At 53.0% G+C, this 15,280-nt stretch overlaps 1 protein-coding gene across 1 annotated transcript; it reads left to right on the top strand.

Moving 5' to 3' along the window:
• The first annotated feature begins 558 nt into the window (after positions 1-558).
• Positions 559-4,414, top strand: GDF7 (growth differentiation factor 7). Its single transcript, XM_074921907.1, has 2 exons — positions 559-892; positions 3,477-4,414. Exons 1-2 carry the CDS (start codon positions 559-561, stop codon positions 4,397-4,399), a joined length of 1,257 nt encoding a protein of 418 aa, XP_074778008.1. The 3' UTR covers positions 4,400-4,414.
• The last annotated feature ends 10,866 nt before the right edge of the window (positions 4,415-15,280 follow it).

Here is a 15,280-nt window from a genome sequence, read left to right as displayed (position 1 = left end):
GGGCAGCGGTTCCCCAAAATGTGGGGGGGCGGCCCCAAACCGGGCCGGGGCTGCGCCGCCTCCGGTGCGGGACCGGGGTCCCCCGCCCCAAGACGGGGCGGCGGGTGAAGGGTGAAGCTTCCCCCTGCAGTATAGCGGGGGGAGAGGGGGGGGTCTCCGAGGTGCGTGCCCCCTGCGAACAGCGCTGGCGGTGCCCCCCCCAGCCCCGCGCCGACGGCCGCCTCCCGAAGTAAGGCTCGGACCCCCCCGCCCCCCGAATGCGGGCCGTGGGACGCCGCAGCAGGGGGCCGGGGGGAGCCGCTGTCCGCTCCGAACGGGGGGTGCGGTGCCGCTGCAGGGCGGGCGGGGGGGTCTCACCTGCGGGCGGCGGCGGGGCGGGGCCGGGGCGCGGGCGGCGCTTCGGCGGGGCGGGGCGGGCGGCCGGCAGGGGGCGCTTCCGCGGCGGCGGGCGGCGGCGGCCGCGGCGGCGGCGGCGGCGGCGGCGGGCGAAGACGATGTTCAAAAGCGGGCGGGGAGCGGCGGCGGCAGCAGCACCGCGCCGAGCCCCGGGCCGCCGCCATGCGCCTCCGCGCCGCCGCCGCCGCCCTCTGCCTCTGCCTGCTGGGCGCCTGCCGCCTCCGCCGCGGGCTGGAGGCCGCCGCCGTGCGCGGCCCGTCGGCGGGCGCTCCCCAGCGACCCTCGGCAGCCGCGCCTTCCTCCTCCTCCGCCTCCTCCTCCTCCTCCTCCGCCGCCTCCCCCTTCTCCTCCCCGCCGCGGAGGGACGGGGCTCTCCGCAACGGCACCGTGGTGCCGCACCACTACATGGTGGCCCTCTACCAGCGCCTGGCCGCCCGCCGCGGCCCCGGCCGCCGCGCCGACACGGTGACGGGCTTCGCGGAGCGGGCGCGCAGCGGTGAGTGCGGGACGCGCATCCCTCCGCGCAGAGCGACCCCGCGCAGCGCAACGCCCGCCGTGGCGGGGGGGGAGAGGGGACCGGCGGTCGCCGCCGGGGCTCCGGCCGTCGGGCGGGAGGGATGTGGATGGGTTTGGGCTAGGGCTGGGGCTTGTGCGTGGGCCTGGGGAAGGCGGCGGGGATTGCGCGTGGGTGCGGGGATCGGCCTTCTGTGCATGGCTTTGGGGATGGAGCCGGGGCTGGGAATTACTTCGAGCGTGGGTTTGGGGACGTGGTCGCGCACGGAGATGGAGCCTGCACGTTGCTCTGGACACGGGGTTGTGCGTGGGGATGGGGCTCGTGCGGTGGTTGGGGAGCGGGGTTGTGCACTGGTTTGAGCACGGGGGTTTGCGTGGGGTGGGACACGGGGATGAGGATGGAGCTTAACGGGCTAGGGGCTGCGCGTCCGTGTTCAACGGGAATGGAGCTGCGCGCGATTTTGAGCACGGGAATGGGGATGGGGACAGGGGTGGGCACGGGGCTGTGCGTGGGGATGGGGGTAGCAGAGGGCTTGTGCCAAAATCCGGGGAAAAGAGTTGCCGATGGAGATTAAATACGAACCTCTGGGGGTCGGGGATGACGATGGCGTTGCACATGCTGTCGCGGGGTCCAGGATGGCTCTCGGGGCTGGTGACGGGGTTGCGAGGTGCAGCCCAGCCGGGACAGGGCAGGCAGGGGTGCGGGCAGGGGTGCGGACACCTCCCGCCACCTGATGCGCTACCCGGCAGCGGGGACCGGGGTGCGCGGCGCAGTTTGGGGGCAGCTTCTCCGCTCAGCATCCTCGGGACTGAGAGGGAGAAGCCCCGCCAGAGCTTTTGCAGCCCGAAAAACTCTCTGGGGCACCGCGACGGGCCGGGACGGGGAGGGAGCGCGGCCGCGCTCCCTCCCCGTCCCGGCCCGTCGCGGTGCCCCGTGGGGGGCGGCTCAGCCACGGGCTGCCGGAGCCGGCTGAGCTCGGCATCGCGGTCCCCTTCTCCCTCTTCCCCCTGTTTTGCTCCCTTTATACCCGCGGATCTAATGTTAATAACCAAATAAACACGTATACGTACTTAACGATATTTTATATATATGTATATATACATTGTGCTTCGCTCGGCTGTGGGGGAAAAAAAAAAAAAATTAAATAAAATCCCTATCGAATAAAATGAAAAGACAAACTGAAAAGCAGCCGTAGCTTCCCCCCGTGCCTGTCGCCGGCCGCCCCGGGGTGGGAGAGAGGCGGCTGGTGGTGCGGAGCCCCCCGCAGCCCCCCAAACCCCATCTCCAAGCCCCAGACCCAAACCCAGCGGGGACCGAATCCTGCAGGGAGGTTTTTGCTGAAAGCTGATGGGGAAACGGCGGGGGAGCGAGGCAGAACTGGGGGGAGGATGCTCCGATGGGCAGTGCCCGGTTTGGGAGAGCCGGGGGAAAACTGCGCCCTGGTTCTGGGAAGTTTCAGAGCAAAACGAAACCAGATGAATGCTTCAGAAGGATCTCCTTATCTGCTCCTCCCAGGAACTTTAGATCTGCGTTGAAAATAATAATAGTAGTCATAATAATAACAATAATAAAGATAATAATAATAATAACAGCAAATGACGGGGACAAACATCTTTCCCCCCCGGAGGGGATGCAGGCTGCAGGCCGGTGGGTGTCCGCGGGAGGGGGCTGTGGCGTGGGGGCTGTGGACAGGGTCCTGCCGGCAGCGGGCTGGGGGCTCGGGCACAGCAGGAGTGTTTGCAGCATGCCCAGATCAGGTTTCTTGTTAGAGAGGGGGAAATTAAAAAACAACCCTCCCAGAACTCATTCGTCTCTTCTCCCCAACTCCACCTTCTTCGTGTTTTTTTTTTTTTTTTCCTTTTTTTTTTTTCTTTTGTTAATTCACATTGGGTATATTTAATCAGTGCCAGAAACTGTGCAAGTCTGTGTTTAGGCTTTGGATCCACCAAAAGTAGGGACAAATTCAAGCCGGACTCACTTTCAGCTTCTGAGAGTGCCTCTATCAGACTCCCCGAGGCACAGCGTCTGGGTCCCTGATGTGTGCCTGTGCCTGCCTGCGAGGGAAAATGAGATTTTTCACAGCATTTTACTTGGCGTGGCAGGGGCTGGGGTGGTGGTAGTGGTGTGACACTTAGGGCAGAAATCGATGACGACCTGATGACTGGGGATGGGACTTTGCCGTGCAGGTTCAGACGGGGTTTCTGTGCCAAAACAGGATAACGATGTAGCTGGGGGCACTGAAACACCCGGGAGGAGGCAGAGAAGCCACCTCGGGACACGGGATAGAGAGTGCTGATGAGAAGCCACTTGTTTGAATGGATTTCTTCCTCCCTCTCTGCCTGTTTTATTTCGGTGCCTCCAGCCAGGGTGAGTCTCCCGGACACAGGACACACACGCTGTGTCCCTGCTGGGATGCTCAGTGAGCCTTGCTGCAAGGCGATGATCTCCCCGCTTAGTTCTGTGTCCCTTGCACCTCTGTAATGAGGGCTTGGCTTCAGCTTGCTGGGTTTTTATATTTTCTTCTCCTCTCTCTTTTTTTTTTTTTTTTTTTTTTTATCTCTTCCAGATGCCTCCCCATCTGCTCCTGAGCAGCGATACCTCTTCGACATCTCCAGCCTGCCCGAGGCAGAGGAGGTGACGGGTGCAGAGCTGCGGGTCTTGCGCACCCTCCCTGAAAACCGGAGCTTGGCCCTGTCCCCCGAAGGCACCTTCCACCACCTCCTCCTCTCCACCTGCCCAGGCTGGGACAGTGAGGAACCCCGGCTGCTGGACTCCAGGGCTGCAGACATTTTGGACACGGGTTCCTCCAGATGGGAGGTGTTTGATGTCTGGGAAGCCCTGCGGGATCGGAGGGAGAGATCTTCCTCGGGCAAGGTGCTGTGCTTCCTCCTGAGGATCGTCTCAGATCAGTCGGGGAGGCTCCTGCCCCCCCGGCAGCTGGGGTTCAGCAAGCCCCAGCCCCAGCCCCACGAGAGAGCCCTGCTCGTGGCCTTCTCCCGTACTCAAAGGAAGGAGAACCTCTTCAAGGAGATCCGTGATAAGATCAAGGCCCTGGGCAGCCCCCCCTTCCTGGAGCCCCCCGATCCCGGCCAGGAGGTGTACCCCAAGCGGAGGAAGAGACGGACCACCATCGCCGCCCGGTCTGGGGGCAGAGGCCACGGGAAGAAGGCGAAGACCCGCTGCAGCAGGAAGCCCCTGCATGTGAACTTCAAGGAGCTGGGCTGGGACGACTGGATAATTGCCCCCCTGGATTACGAGGCGTATCACTGCGAGGGGGTCTGCGACTTCCCCTTGCGCTCCCACCTGGAACCCACCAACCACGCCATCATCCAGACCCTGATGAACTCCATGGACCCGGAGTCCACGCCCCCAAGCTGCTGCGTGCCCTCCAAGCTCAGCCCCATCAGCATCCTCTACATAGACTCTGGGAACAATGTGGTTTACAAACAGTACGAGGACATGGTCGTGGAGACATGTGGCTGCAGGTAGCAATTTCTGCAGCTCTCCCCCTCCCCACCCTGCCCTGACCCGCCCAGCAGTCCTGCCCCATTTTATATATATAAATATAAATATATATATATATATATAAAATATATATATATACACACACATACACATTTTGGTGTGTGCCTTTCCAAAAGCCAAAATCAAAGCAGGTGTCCTCTGCCTTCCTGGGGCCACCTTGGCCAAGAGCTGGGCAGGGACGGGTGATGTCCCCCCCTCCCTGACAGCAAGGCTGTAGATTGCCCCCCCCCCCAGAGAAAGAGCGACCCACCCCACACCACCCACACCGGGTTTCCCAGGACTCAGCCAGGGGTGATGCGCTGTGGCGGGAGGCCACGCTCCCTACTCGGAGCTGCCGTGCCTTGCCTACTTCCCCCTGGAGAGGGGGCGCACACAGCCCCGGAGAGCCCCCAGGGGATGCCTGCTCAGCCTCTGAGCTCTGCCTGATCCGCTTGGTTTGCCCAAGCCAAGCCAACACCTTCTTTCCCAAAGGTTTTGGAAAATGTCTGACCAAAATTGTTTCAGGGCGGAGTGACCTGTGGGGTGATGGAGCGGTGGCTGTGACAGGGGGGTTGGGCCAGCATCACCCCTCCAGCTGCAGTGGTGGGACAGGGGGGAGGTGGGAACGCTCTTCGCTTTGACTTAAAGGAGTTTTTCTGGCTGCCTTCAAATTGCTGCCCTGGGTTTGCTGGGAAAAATCAAGGGATCAGGGGGTGGAGAACCTGTGGCCATGGGAGGCTGAAATCATTTGGTCCAGGCCTGTTTGCAGTGCAGAGGGATTTGTAAGTCTCCTGTTGTGGACAGGAAAGACAGTCCCCATAACCAGAGGCTGAAGCGAGAGTGAAGTGTGAAGTAGAGCTCATGCTCTCAACAGAGATGGGAACGACCCTGGAAGGTATTAGCTGGGGGTGCTGTGGCTTTGTGTGGTCCGAAGCACTGGCCCGGTTGCCGATGTCCTGCAGGAGGTACTGGCTGGCAGGTCCCCTCCCTTTCCTGCACAAAACCCCATTTCCAAGGCACACCGGGCAGCCAGCATCAGGCCCGTGAGTCACACAGCTGTCCTCAGTGTGTCTGGAGAGGAGCAAATGTCCTGAGTTCCCCTGGGGAAGAGCCATTTTGCTTGGGTTCTTTTTTTTCCAAATAATCTCTATAAAAGCTCTGAGCTCCACCCTACCTTCCTTTGGCACCGATTCCCAGCGAGCTCCATCCCTCCCCTCCGCAGCGCCTGCCTCTCCCCGCTCTGTTAAGGGAGCCCAGATCCACCAGGAACAGACGTTTCCCATGCAGATGGCTGAATGCCACCCTCGGAGACTGCCACGTGAAGCGGAATGCTTTCACCCATGCTGAAAGGGCTACGGGATTTTAGTAACTCAGGAGCTGAGTATAAATTATGCCTGTAAATCAGAGAAGCCTTACATCCATGCCAAGGCATGTTTTGGATGCTGGGAACAGTTGCTGCACCTCAGTGACTTTTGGTACCAAACTTCGGCTTCATGGCTGAACTGGCTTAGATCAGAGATGTATTTGCACAGATTTTGCCTTTGATGGTTTGGTTTTTACTGGTGGTCAAGGTGTTGGCATGCAAATACCAGCGCTCATTAGCGACAGTAGCTTGCATTTGGGGGAGATAAATCCGGATAGAAAACGTGGGTTTTTTTCAATATAAAGGCAGTTGTTCTCCATCACAGGGGTGTTCTGCTAGGGAGAGCTGAGCTGAGCTGAGCCAGGGCAGAGAGGGGGTCACCTCAAAGAGCTTTACTGAGATCCAGATGATTTCAAAGCTCAGGAAAGCCTCGGTGAGGGTCCAGCGGCCCCTTCCCCCCAAGAAAATAGTACATCCACAGGGAGTAAACCATGCACATCAATAACGGTGATATATCTGCTGGGCTAAACCCCCCCCAGCCTCCCGCCATCCTTGCCCCACTGGAGTCTGCTCTGCATCCTTGGGCTGTGGCTGGTGGAAGCTCGGGGGAGCAAGTGTGGTACCTGTGTAACCCCCTTGACACCCGCAGAGCTCCTCTGGCTTTACACCCACGTATCTGAGAGGAAAATCCAGCTCCCTGCCTCAATGTGAATGTAAACATATCTGAAGTGTGATGTACCTGTACCCAGGGGGAAGTTCAGAGGTGGAGGTTAGTGGGGAAGAGGAAGAATCAGGTCTATGCTGGTGGGTTTTCTCACTGTCAGTATTTGGGGGGGCCGAGGTGCAACTAGGGGGCGAGGAGGGGTCAGCGGGAGGGCTCATGTCTTTCCTCTGGCTTTTGGCTTTAGTGCAGCAGTTAGGGGAAGGAGGTTGGCACGAGCAGCACTGGAGCTGCTTGCCCTGGAAACACCACATCATTTATAAAGTTACCAGCTTTCGAAGTACCTAATTTTTCAATTGCCGTCGGTTGCTTGATAGTTTTTCTCACTGCTGAGACAATTTTTTTTGATGTTTTCATTTCTTTTATCCCCTCCTCTTCCTCCAAATATTTGTGGTGGAGGTTCGTGGGCATTTCAAATTCAGGCAAGATATATATAGCTCCTGGCAGCCTCTTCTGGCTTGGTGGCTCTTGTGAACATCGGCCAAATGGGTGACCTGAGATCTGCTCCTCTGGGACTGTGTCCAAGGGGGTGCTGGTGCCAGTGACCCCCAGTTCTTGTGGCTCTTGTTCACCACAGCTGCAGAGAAGGGACAGACAGACAGACGTAACTCACCTCAGGTCTGGAGGTGGCCGACGGAGAGCAGGGTGATGGGTTGGGTCTCGTGATGCTTTACCCCGACCCTGGGGCTGGGGTGCTGTGTGCTGCTGGGGCTCTGTCCTGAACCCCATGATGGCTTTGCTGGCCCTAGCAAGAAAAGCTGTGGTTCAGTTGCTGCAGTTTCGTAGCCTGGATGACTGATAAATGAGGATGGGGAGGATTTGGGGAGAGCACAGAAGCTGCTGCTGGCAAGCGATGCCATCCATGGTTTGCCATGCAGGAACCAGTCCTGGCTCTCCTGGTTGCAGGTACCTCTCCCTAATCAGGCATGTTTGCCAGGAGAGCAAACGCCCGCGGTGGGCCCGGTGATGGTGTGGCCCTCTGCGTTCACACCCATGGTGACACCGCCGTGCCAGCCACTGTTTTAAGAGAGCATCTGTTCCTTTCCTGTGCACACAACCTCCGGGGGACAACAGGAGAGCAAAGGATCATGTCAGAGCCTCTTTCTGCTTGCTTAAGGGGACAGGGGAGGGCAGGGAGATGTGTGTGAGCAGGGCAAGGCTGGAGAGGAGCGAGGCTGGGGCTCTTGGTGGGTAACTGCTACTCCCTCCTGGGCAAGAGTGTCGGTGGCAGCACTTGGTGGTCACACTGCTCATTGCTCCTGGGGGAGTATTTCCAGAGCAAAATCCGCCAGTCCTCCCTTTACAAATCCCTGCGTGCTCCTGCAAGGGCTGCCTTTCCATCCCCAGGCAGATTCGGAGATTGCACCCAGTGGGATGAGGCTTGGGCAATAGCCATCAGAGCTGCTGCAGATGGAAGAGCTGAGCCCCTGGTGGGGTGCAAAAGCCTTTCCCGGGCAGGGGGGTTCCCATGGCCAAGATGCTGCAGCCCTGCCGTGTTGGGGAGCAACGCAGGGACATGTCTGCAAAGGCCACAGAGGAGAAAATCCTGCCTTTGGAGGCAGGTAAATGGGTCATCAGCTGCAGGACAGCGTTAGCCCAGCCCAGCCCCCCAGCCCTGGAGCTGGTCCTCCACAGAGCATCAGCCTCTAATGCCATAGAAACCGTCTAGGAAAAACGTTCTGATCAGTTGTCTCTTGCCTGAGCTGATATTTGGGCACATGTAAACATTATAAATAGGAGGCTAGAGGTTGAACATGGACAAATATGAATTCAGTAGACTCAGAGTGATTTTAATGGATAATTATAGGTTCTCAATCTGCAGTGTTTATACAACCTTTCCAGTTAAAAAAAACACAGTTTCCATGCAGAGTATATTCTCCTGGAGGATTTGTTTGACCTTCAGCACCATTTTTATCTGCAGGATGTAATTACAGTGAAGCTAGAAGTATTAAGCATTGGAAAAAGACTACATATCTACACTTAACTGGCTCCCTCCCATCTTACATGGGAATTACACAGGAGCAGGGAAACTCGCAGAGTGGTCCCGTTTGAGTTGGAAGCTCTGGGGCTGTGATTCGGGGAAGCGTGCTTGGTTGGAACAGGATTGGGGTGTGTGCCTTGCCTTGGGTCTCCTTAAGCTCTATAAAACTAAAGCCCGTGCTTAAGCCACTGCCTGCGCTGTGTCCTGAAGCCCCCTGTCCAGTGGAGTCCCATAGCAGGGACAGTCAGCAGCAAAATGGCTTTATGCCCAGTTTAACTGCCTGATGACCAGGGGTGCTTCTGACCTAGAAATAAATCCCAGGAAACAGATTTTATCCTTTTTCTTTTAAGGAATAATTGGTTTTTAATTCTTAAAATAAGAGGATTGTCTAACATCCTCCCCTTTTTTTTTTCATCATACTTCAGATCCAATGGTAGAAAGGAAATGAGTGTCCTCTGGAAGAGTGAAGGATGTTTGTATGGAAAAGGGATTGCAGCTTTGCCCTGGCATAGCTGCATTGATCCCAGTGGCTTTACTTCTGGTCAGCACTGGCAGACGGAGCCATCTCCTCTTTGGCTGTTTGCTGATGCTTGGTGTACCCATAAGGAAAGACTGGAAAAGCACCATTTCTCATTAAAAGCAAATCCCAAGTCTTGAGCCTTCTGCTCAGGTCTGAGTGCCAGCAACTTCTGTGTCTATTTGCACCATATGGATTTTAACTCACGCCTTGGTTACAGAGCTCTTGCTGCTGGAGAAAACTGGGTAGGCCTGCAGTGATTTATTGGTAACAGTCCTGTTGCAAAGTGAGCAGCTCCTTTTACTGCTGGCAGGTTTTAAGCCTTTACCCCACAAACCTGAAAGTGTGTGTTTAGGGAGAGTCACCTGTGCTGGTCTCCCTGTAACATCAGACCCATGCACCGCTGTTCGCAGCGCTGCCTCTTGCAGGGAAGAGATGAGAGAGGCTGGGGCATCACTTGGGATGCCCTGGGGTTGCGGGTCCCACAGGGTGCAGCGGAGCACCTCAGGGTGCTGGTGGAATGCCTTTGCCTTTGCTCTCCAGACTTAACAGGAGTGTTGCCATGAGATTTGGCTTGATGTGCTTGTCTGTGATAGCAGCATCTACAGTTATTCATGTCAAAAACCACATGATATACGTTGATGTGACAGGTATGTCATAAATACCAGTCCACCGACCAGATCATACTCATGTTGGAGTGAACCTGGTGGGAGATGTCATGGTTTCCTGCCAAGTGTGTAACGAGTCCTGAAATACGAGTGCCTTCTCTTTTGTCTGTGTTGGGGCAGCACGGCCATGTGTCAGGGGGGAAAAAAACCTGTGTGGGGCAACGGCAGTGAGAGTCTGAGTATTGCACAAGGGTTGTCATCCAAAACAGGGCTGTGCCACTGGGTTTGAAAGATGGTCAGATCGAAGGGCTATCACATGGACCTTGGTTGGGCAGTTCCACGCAATTGCTTGCTGTGTCCCCTGCCCTGGGTGAACCTGGAGTTGCAGTATGAATTTTTCACTCTTCACATCACCTTCTAGGGAGGTGAGTGGACAGGAGAACCCCCGTGGGCAAAACTGAGCTCTGCTATTTGAGGGTGGAGTTGTTCTTTTAACTTGCGTGACCTGCAGATGGTGATATTCATGTCCCACTGGCATCAGAGCAGCTTTCCTGGCATTGGGGGTCCCTTTATGGCCGTGTAGGGTCTGGATGGGGCTGCTGTGAGGCAGGAGCAGAGTGTGGCAGCATGCTCACCACCGGGACTGTGTCCTCCATGAAAACATGTCGGGGAGATGATCTGAGGAGTAACTGTCCCATGGATGTGCTGTTGCTGATGGTCAGGAGTTTGTGACCTTGTGTGGTGAGGGGAGAGTTTTTATGCCTTTCCTGTCTTTGAATTAATGGCTGGTGAAAGATTGAGATGTTCCACCAGGCTGGTGTATGTGACACCTTGAAATCTGTGATAAACTGTTTTACGTCTTCCATGGTAAAATCATCGACATTCAGTCTTTTAATGCACTTTGTTGCAAGGTCCATAGAGGTGCAAAGATGTCTCTGAAAATCAGTTATGCCCTCAGAAAACGTTCTGGACGTCAGAAAATTACCAAAATTTGGAACTCCTGCTGGTGTAACCCACTGACCAAGGACCCCACCCTACATCTCAAAGGATGTTTTTCAGCCTTGCACTCAAGACATGTGTAGCCCACGTGGCTGCTTTTTCCTTTTACTGGCACCAGTATCCAGGCAGCCCCCTGAATTTACTGTGTTGGAAAGGAGCCTGATTTACGTGGTGGTGGGAAGGAGCACACCAGCAGGCTGGCTGATACCCCATGTTTAACTTCTGGCTGCGCGGACTAGGGCAGGAAGCATTGGGCAGCAGAGCATTTTCATGGAGATTGGTACGGAAAAATCTTAAACCAAAGCTTGATCCATTCCCAGAAATGGCTGAAAACGAAACCGAGCCATTTTTCAGTGGTTTTTCAGCAAGTTTTGCTCTTCATTTTTATGTCATCACCACATACTAGTTCATTCGTACATTCTGTGAGCTCATTTTTCTGCTTTGATACTTGCGCTCATACTTTGGGTTTTTCAGGATGAGGAGTGTGGGGATTTGCTGTGGTGTTTGATGGATGGGGGGAGAGCGAGGAAGGAAAGGCTGAGTCTCAGCAGCAGGAGGCCAGGGCGCACTCTGTGCCCTCAAACTTGGAATGGTGAGAGGATGGGTCTGGCAGTGTTGAAGTTGGTGGGAGGAGAGGACCTGCTCATGATGGGTCACATGTTCAAGTGTTTTCTGATGGAAGGTGGGAGTGTTTGGGTCTCCCTTCCATTCTACTTTGCTGTGGTGTAAACCTGTGCTGATGCCACCCAGATCTCCACCACCAGAGGAATGAGAGCCAGGGGGCTTGACCCAGCCTCCTCAGGAGCTGTGGCGTTGACTTTGGTCCCAGTTTTTGGGGAGAGGGTAGCATTCCCCATGGTGTTTCATTCCTTTCCTCCATCCTGCCTTGGTGAAGAGAGAGGAGGGGAGTGGGAGTGAAAAAAAACAAGAGGCAAAGTTTAGATTCCCTTGCTGCCAAGCTGGTCATCCCAGGGAGCTGTGTGCCAGGAACTGCTGAGTGCCAAAGGGCTCACAGGAGCTCAGCCATCAGCATCAGAGCGTGAAATAACATCCACAGGCCAGGGAGAGGGATGGTCAGACATGGCCGGGCTGGGCTTTGTCCTCGAAGAGGTGCCATAGTTGTCGAGGCAGTGATCAGCTGGGGATGGGACATTTTGTAGGGGCAGCTCATCCCCTCCTGCGCCAGGGTCAGGTATGATAATTCTGGTTACATTCAATAGTGCCAAAAAAGAAGGGTCTAAGTTTTTGAGGTGCTGAACACCCAGTGCTCCCACACACTTCAGTTGAAGCCACATTTGTGCAGTGCCTTTGCAAATCAGGCTCTTAGAGCCTGAGGAGTAGTTTGGGGCTTTTCCCACCTGGAGTCACCAGCTCTATCTTGTGCTGAAGCTGTTTGCTGGAAAAGCTGGTGGAGATGCTGCTCATAAGAACTGAATGAGTGTCAGTGCAGGAAAGACCTGCTCCACTTTTGGTGCTCCCCGTTTTAGATGCTGGCAGGAGCAACGTCAGCCCTGCTTGTTGATCCAGTTTGCCAAGTCACTACGTGTCCCACCACCGTGTGTTTTTTCTGGTGAAGTCAACACTATCTGGAGCTCCTTTGACAAAATGAGCCTCTCTGCTGGTCAGTCGTGGTTTTATTTATATGTTCTTTTCTTTGATTAGAAAGGAAAATATCAAAAAATGAAAAAGGACTCACGTTTCCAATAGCCGTATCTCTAGTAGTTATAATTTTTGAAGCAATACTTGTATCCCTGTGTGTGCCTCTAAACTATCCATGTATCTGTTCAGCTTTTTCAGGCCTGAGTGTGTGAAATATCTCTAAAGAAGATAGCTCTGTAAGTGATGGTGTAAATGCATTGTTTGTATGTATTCTAAAGTTTAAATAGAATGTACATATGGGATTGTAAATGAACTGTAAACAGCAATCTATATTTTCTTGAATATATTATATAGCAGTATATATTTGTTAAATAAGTATTCTTGTATACTCTTCAATAACCTTTTTAATATTTTGTACAGATAAGTTTATTAAATATTTTATTGATAAATAGATCTCTGCAAGATTTTTTTCTTCTGAAGGCTTGTGCTTGTGTCCTGAAACCAGATGGCTCATTTCAGAGCAGCCTTCATAAGTCATCTTTACTTCCTGTGCTACCTGAGATGTTAAAACCAAAAATGAAAAAGCCATTCATTTTAAACTGCTTTCCTTGGCAACCTCAGGTATTTTCCAAGAAAAAGTCTCAGGACAGTGAGGTTTGCAATGGATTTATCATCAGATTGTACATCCCTTTTCTTCCCTGTGGTTCTGAATACAGTTCACCTGCCTTGACCCAGCTCCAGCCAGCCAAGCAGGATTCTCTCCATTAAACAGAAAGCTTTAGGGGCTCAGAAACATTGAATTGAGTAGGTAAATATGAGAGCTGGAAGAATATCCCCTACTCACATCATTCTTGTGGTCACACAAAGCTGGCCTGATGGGTTTGACTTGAGCACAGGACTCTGCTCCCTGCAGTCCCCGCAGCGGGAGCCCGAGTCTTCTGGAGGGTGAGGGAGGAACTCGACTTGATTAGGTCTGATGAAAACATCCCCTTATGAGATAAGGAAAAAATCAGGAATTTCCAAACTTGGGAAATGAGAAGATACCTGGAAAAATGTAGTAGAGTGCTCTTCCCCTAAATCAGGTCTGGTAGTTTCATTCCTGATAGGTGTCGCTGGTACGTGATACATCACCTTTTGTTAAAGATTGCTCTTACTTGAATACTGGTTTTTATTAATCTGTTCTCCCCTCTTTCAAAGTACTTTTTTTGCCCCTTTTTTTTTTTTTTTTTTTTTTTTTAAATAGCTTGCTAAAGCACCCTGGGACATGCACCCTTTTGCATTTCTAGTAGGTGAACTTTAAAAATTATGGTATACCCAGAAAGCAAGGAATCTGTAAGGCCTAATTGATCACATTAATGTCACACATGTTCAGGAATGGGCTGGCAAATATCTATATGACTTTTTTCATCTGCTTTCACTAGGACATTGTAGTGGCAGAACCAGATGTTTCAGGGAGAGTGTGTTGCTTTAGTACGTGCTCCTGCAGTGGACATCACCAAAGTGCCTTGGGGACAGTGAGCGAAGGTGACGGTTATGACTGCCTCTGCTACATCCCTACCACATACAATACTGTGAACATGCAGGTGTGGAGCAAGGCACATTTGGAAGCATGTAAGAAGTCTTCAAGGCATCAGGCATGTATTTCAGTCACAGCAGAGCAACCTCAGTTTTCAAGACCCAGGAAAAACACATGGGACAACTGCCAAGAAAGGTTTGCCTGAAGAACTTAGAAATTAATTCTACTGGTATTTTCTAGGCTGTCCCTTCATCTTAAGCATACCCACAAACACATGGCTCAGCTGGAGTGAGGCATGGTGATTTCTGTTATGTCACATGGAGTGACAGACCAAGCACGAGCCACCTTTTGGTCAGCATCCTGCATTGTCACATACTCATTTATGGTCTCGTTGGCTGAGGGGGTCTTCTGGCACAAGTCCTCCGGCTAGGCACACAGAAGAAGACAGGATGGAATTTGCCCCCATGCCCCTCTGCCCCTTGTATATGTAGTTTTCCAGGAAGCTGTTACCTTAACAAGTTATTTTTAACAAAATGTTGAAGGGTGAGAGCAAATGGTTATTCACAGGAGTCCCATCATGTCTCCACTGAAGTCAGTGGGAGTGGTAGGTTTGCATTCTGTGAAGACAGAGTTTAGTCCATAGTACAAACTTGGGCTAACAGTACTTCAGACTACTCGTGATTTACAACAAAAACTAGTTAATCCTCATATATATTCTGAAAGCCAAGCCTTGTCATGGTCAGTTTATAGCTGAGAGAAATCAGAGGAACAGCAAAGATAGGTGACATGCCCAAGGTCACACACTGATACAATGGAGATAAAACAGGACATGGTCTCACTTGGGCACCTAGTGACTCAACCTTAAAGCAAATGCCTAAGTCCCTCATGTAGTAAAAAAATTAGTTGGTGCCTGCCAGGAGCTTGAGAGGAAGATCTGATACTTCTACATTTAGATCTCTAAGTTACACCAGATAGGGAATTTAGACATCTGTTTAGGGAGCACGGCTTTATGAGTGGGGGGCAAGTTAGGTGAGCCAGGTCTATATCACCTGGAGCACCAGTTTTCCTCTTAGCACCTAATACAAAGTCCAGTGAAGCTAGTTTTAAGGTACACATTAACTTCAGTAAGTTTTGAGCCAGGCTCTAGCATCTGCTTGAGACTTAACCTGGAGACACTCACGTATCGTTCCATGTAGCGTTCTGTAATGCGGAGCGAGTCAGAGCATGTCTGGGGAGATCACTGGAACATGTTTGCTGTGAGGCAAAACCGCAGTCCCTAAGTATTCTAGTATGAGAATTTTATCTTCTTTTCAGTACCTGATACTAGGTGGGCATAGTTTCATTACTATGAAAACTTCAATCCTCACTATCACAAAGTGCTAATTCCACAAGAATCCTGCTATATTGGACTGTCCTGTTTTGGTGCAAAGTAATAGAAATACAAGGATAAAAGGAAACTCCTGTCTTGCAGGTAATAACTGAAGCTCTTTGTTTGTGTCACGTCACCTCTGTTGTCCTAGTCTCAATTTATTCCTTAGGTCTCCCTAAACCTATGTGCAGTC

The sequence above is a fragment of the Athene noctua genome, chromosome 1 (genome assembly GCF_965140245.1).
Source record: "Athene noctua chromosome 1, bAthNoc1.hap1.1, whole genome shotgun sequence".
Taxonomy (NCBI): domain Eukaryota; kingdom Metazoa; phylum Chordata; class Aves; order Strigiformes; family Strigidae; genus Athene; species Athene noctua.
This window is presented reverse-complemented; position numbering and strand designations above follow the sequence as displayed.

Bases quoted from the DNA above. Each gene is read 5' to 3' on its own strand.
- GDF7 (XM_074921907.1), top strand. From the start codon at position 559: ATGCGCCTCCGCGCCGCCGCCGCCGCCCTCTGCCTCTGCCTGCTGGGC. The intron at 893-3,476 runs GTGAGTGCGGGA...TATCTCTTCCAG, and splicing joins CGCGGAGCGGGCGCGCAGCG to ATGCCTCCCCATCTGCTCCT.